The following is a 5,311-nucleotide window of genomic DNA, read 5'->3' as shown; positions in this document are numbered from 1 at the left end:
TAGAGACTAAAACACTTTTTTTTTTTTACGTTCCTTAGCCAGTAATGAAAGAGGAGTTAATCCAGAGACTCTAGTTATACTGAGGTTCCTTTCCTCTCTTTCTATTCATTTCAGTCTCTAATCCACCCATTGAATATGTAAACAAACCAGAAATTACAAGGCCATTAACCCAGGTTAACTGATCATGTTAATAAACCTTGGGAAGATTAACAGCTTTATGGGTCATGTTCCTATCACATAAACCAGCAGGTGCCCCTCTCAGTACAAAAATGGAGGCTGCCAAGGCTTTCTTTAGGTTGTTCTTTCCTGTTCAAAGAGAACTGCCAATTCTTTCAGCCTAGGAAGCTGCACACGCCCTATAAAGACACCCATTACTGCGTGGAAGGTTAACTCCTGAGAGGATTCCACCCACCTAAGCTAAAGAAGTTAACCATAATTGGTGTGAGGTAAAAAAAAAAATTGCTCCATACCAAAAATATATTACAGTACTTTCAATTTTGGCAACAGCATTAAGAACAGCCTTCAATGACTCAACACATTTCATAGAGATATAATTAAGCCTCCCAATCCTGTGGCGAAACCAGAGATATCCACATTTCACAACTGAAGAAAATTGAAGGAGAAAGCTTTAGCAAGTTGGCCAAAGAGAAAGCCAGCATTAAAACAAACACTGAAAAGTATGGGTTCCATTTGCAGCGGGCACTGTCCTTGCCCTGGATTGTCTGAACATGACAGAAATCTGTGTCAGTCAAATATATTGTACTTCTGTAGGGTTCTGTTTGCTTAATGAATGGGATGCAGAAGTAAGTCCTCCACTGCAAGGAGCACATGGAGCACATTGGTGTGCAGCACCACACTGCATCTACACTTCTCTAACTGGCCTACACATGTTTAGACTTAACTGTGAATTGTGCATCATCACACAAAAGATGAAGGACACAGAAGATGGAGTCTTTCAAAATGATAGAGCCTTCTTCTATAAAGGGGCTTCAAGTACTAACCCGTAAAACATGTGCAATTTGCTCTCTTTTTTTAATGCAACCATAAAAACTGGGAAAGATTTGAAAAACCGTGAGTATTATTCTTTTAAGGTCTATGGATGAAAGAAAATAAGGGCATGGAAAGTGACATCCAGTCACTTGTTTGGTATCTCAAGGAAAGGCTTTCTGATACCTCAGTGCAACACAGGTGAAGTTCTGGGTAGTTTGTTTCAATGTACCAGCAGCAGCATTCTACTGATCTCACTAAATTGCCTGTCAGCTGGAACCCCATTATAAAATGTTCCTGCCAAATATTAGGAGTGTCAGGTTGTGCCAACATTGCTTGCTCCAGGGTAGCCAGAGTGAGTCACTGAACTCTTGAGATTCACACTGCAAGTTCTTCAAAGAAGCAGCTGTGGTTTTTGTATGCACAGCAGACAGCACCTTATCAGTACTGAATAAATCATGAAAATATTGAAAACAAATGTTTTGACTTATTCCTGGCTAGAAGGTGTTAAGGGATGTCTGTTTATTTTCATACATATTCAATACTTTGACCTCTTCCCTGTGTTATTGTGACATATTTACCTAGGGGTCTAGGCATATTAAAAGCAAATGGAAATGAAAAGGAAGAGCTGCCTGGTCCTGCAGAGTTCTGGAGTGAACAGGAGAATGTTAAAGACCACCAACCAATGAATGAAAAGTATATTGAAATTAGCAGTTTATAATCAGTTTTTCTCCCCCAAACAACAGCCCAACTCTGTATGTACGAAATGCTAAAGCTGTATGTTGTTTCTGTTTTACAAACTCATAGAAAATGTACCCTTTTGTGTAGGAAATAACATGCAACCTACACATGTAACTGTGCATACATGTAAACATTTTGTAAAATATTACATGAACCCTAAGCTCCATCTCTGCAGTGGTTAGTAACTTGGGCCGCAATCCAAAGTGCACTTACTTAAAACTGGGTTCCGTTGAGTTCCTATTCAGACTTGCAGAGCTTTATTCCAGGGTTCATCATTTGAAACATATCCCTTTTTCCCAATTCCTGGTGATCCTAACAAATGTGGCACAATACAGAATTGACAACTAGTTGTGGAAGAATGTACTGCACAAGGAACAGCTCCGGTACTGCAAAGGATGCTCTCAAATGGTAGTTCTGTATTTGCACAAGTACTACATTCAAGTTAACTTATTCAACCCTGGACCAGCTGAATAAAGCTTTGTGCCAAATAACATGGGGGGGAGTACACACTTTCATTTCATACATTATCATTATCATCATCATCATCATCACATGACCTCTTCTACCTTACCTTCCCCTACTTCCATACACACAGCTGCAGAGGCAGTCATTTCTCTGTCCTGTTCATTCAACAATGATGTACAGTACCAGTCCACACATGATCATTCTTCTTTTTGTGTTATGCAGACTACTACAGAATGCTGTTTTCAAGCTGCTCCCCTTTCACTTGATAAACAAAACAAAACCATCTGCTACAGTGGAGTTCAGAGAGCACAGGAACAACTCTCAGCCTTCACTCAGAAGTGTTACGGTAGATTATTGTTACTACAAGCAGCAGACTAGGGATAGGATTCTTTTCTATACCATGCACAAAAATAGGATAAACTACAACTAGATGAGAGGATTAAATGCCTGAATGCCCACCTCCCACCTACTGTTACTGTTTAAGGCTCTTGATCAGGGGTCAGCAAACTTTCAGCAGGGGACCGGTCCACTGTCCCTCAGACCTTGGGGGGGGGCGAACTATATTTTGGAAAAAAATGTGAACGAATTCCTATGCCCCACAAATAACCCAGAGACGCATTTTAAATAAAAGGACACATTCTACTCATGTAAAAACACCAGGCAGGCCCCACAAATAACCCAGAGATGCTTTTAAATCAAAGGACACATTCTACTTATGTAAAAACATGCTGATTCCCGGACCTTCTGGGGGCCGGATTTAGAAGGTGATTGGGCCACATCCGGCCCCTAGTTTGGGGACCCCTGCTCTTGATTGTGCATTGACAGCCATAGCCCTACTAGTTCCGCACCCAATGTCAGATGTGGGGCAGGGAAGCATGGTTTTGGGGAAACAGCCTCTGGGCCAAATTGTAACCTGTGCCAGGCTTACTTAGGACCACAGTTTCCCCTTCCCTGATCTAAGCATTGGAACTACATATTTAATATTTCTGACAGTTAAGAACTAAAAATGTGCTTCTAAATGTTTTGAGCACATGGGTAAATTACTGAGGCTGCAATTCTAAGCACGTATTTCTGGGAGTAAACTCTGTTGAATATAGTAGGATTTACTTTTGAGAAAACATGCACAGGACTGCACTTCTTATCAGAAAATTGTTCTCTGCATATTGGTAGTGACAGGGGCTTCGCCTACAACAATTTAGCAGGGAGATGACTTCACTGGTGCTTGTCCCTCAGGTATTACGAAGCCGTCTCATGAGGATGGTTTCACTAACCTTACTTGACAGCAAATAATGCACAGCCTGCGTGTACGCACAGCAAGGGCTCGTGGCAAATTCTACCCCCTTGGTGCTTTGCACACCCAAATCACGCACAGCTTGAAAAACAAGGGCTTGTCTCCTGGAGGGTTTTTTTTTTTTGTATGTAGCAGGGTCAACCCCACCATTGAGTATTCAGGCAACCGATTTGGGGTTATCATGAAATGACAACAAATTGTTAGCTCTTAGTGGTACCTCGGGTTAGACGCTTCAGGTTACAGACTCTGCTAACCCAGAAATAGTACCTTGGGTTAAGAACTTTGCTTCAGGATGAGAACAGAAATTGCATGGCAGTGGCGTGGCGGCAGCAGGAGGCCCCATTAGCTAAAGTGGTACCTCAGGTTAAGAACAGTTTCAGGTTAAGAACGGACCTTTTCAGGTTAAGAACGTTTTTAGCCCGAGATACCACTGTATTGTTGTTATTATTGAGGGAGAGAGCTGCTTATAGCATTTTCTACCTCAGGCGGCACAATATAGTTTTAAGCCTTCCCGAATTTTGGGGTGTGGAATTGCTGTTCCTCCTCAGGCAGCAGAATGCCTTTGGGCAACCGTGTGACTAGTCTTTTCTAAAGCCCTGCAGACTCTGCCTTCATTATGTATATTTTAAAATATTGTGCATTTAATTGTTTTTATTTTACATCTCTGCATTTTAAGGCACTGCGGTTTTAGACTGTTGTAAGCCACACAGAGAAGTGGATGGGGGGGAGGGCGGGAGAGATGCCTCGACGTGGAACAAAGCTAAGCTCTAGCAAAGCAGGCAACATGGGTCCAGCCGCCCCACACAGCCGTGGAGAGAAAACCCTCCCATGGTGCACCGCGGCGGCTCCTTCTCCCGCCCATTCCCGCTCTGCCTACCCTGAGTCATTCCATCGGAACTAGCGTAGCTGTAGTAACGGGGCGGGGCGGAAGGGAGCGCTGCGCGGGTGGGAGGTTACGAGTTGAAGCCGAGGTGAAGCGCTAACCCTGCGCTGCCGCTGCCGCCGCTTCCTCCACCCTCTCCCTTGCAAGGGAACGCGGCTTCTTTTGGAGCTTTTCCTTCCCGCACTTTCCAAGGCGCGCTGGATAAACCAGGAGATCGCAGCCCCTTGGCTAGGGAATGGGAGAAGAGTCCAGGAGTCAGGGGGAGGCCCTCGGCCAGACCCTTCTTGAGGAGGACGCCCGTGGGGACCCCGAGAGCCTGCAGTGCAAGGTTCAAGTCTCCTGTCCCCTCCTCTCCGACGACCTGTCAGCCCGCCAGTGACGAGGACGCCTTGCAGCGTGAGATCGAAGAGCTGAAACGCAAAGACCTCGCCCTGGATCAGGAAATAGCGCAGCTGACAGCTGAAGGATACAGCCCGGAGGAATTAGAAACCCACATTTCTCTGCTCCATGAATACAATGAGATAAAAGACGCCGGGCAGATGCTGTTGGGCAGGCTGGCGGTAATCCGAGGGGTGACCACCAAGGAGTTGTACCCTGAATTTGAACTGGACGTTAACGACTAAGTGCGACACTTCAGACCCCCTAGACCAGGCATGTCAAACCTGCGGCCCTCCAGATGTTTTGGACTACAGTTCCCATCTTCCCCAACCACTAGTCCTGCTAGCTAGGGATCATGGGAGTTGTAGGCCAAAACATCTGGAGGGCCGCAGGTTTGACATGCCTGCCCTAGACTGTCAACGTTAAGGTCCCAAGTGGTGAAAACACAAGTCTTGCAAGTGCAGGTTTTCCTGGAAGCACTTGATGCAGCCAAAGCTGGACTATAATGATGCAATTGCACCAGGGCCTGTTTCTGCAAGAAGCCCTCTTGCTGTCTGCCAGCTCAC

The 5,311-nt window shown here is 45.0% G+C and overlaps 1 protein-coding gene across 1 annotated transcript; it reads left to right on the top strand.

The window, feature by feature from the left end:
* Positions 1–1,117: 1,117 nt before the first annotated feature.
* SWI5 (SWI5 homologous recombination repair protein) lies at positions 1,118–5,009 on the top strand. Its single transcript, XM_060282988.1, has 2 exons — positions 1,118–1,188; positions 4,462–5,009. The coding sequence occupies exons 1-2, from the start codon at positions 1,118–1,120 to the stop codon at positions 4,988–4,990; spliced, it is 600 nt and encodes a 199-aa protein (XP_060138971.1). The 3' UTR covers positions 4,991–5,009.
* The last annotated feature ends 302 nt before the right edge of the window (positions 5,010–5,311 follow it).

The sequence above is a fragment of the Zootoca vivipara genome, chromosome 1, assembly GCF_963506605.1.
Source record: "Zootoca vivipara chromosome 1, rZooViv1.1, whole genome shotgun sequence".
NCBI lineage: Eukaryota > Metazoa > Chordata > Lepidosauria > Squamata > Lacertidae > Zootoca > Zootoca vivipara.
The sequence above is the reverse complement of the archived record's forward strand: the minus strand, read 5'-3'. Positions and strand labels throughout refer to the sequence as shown.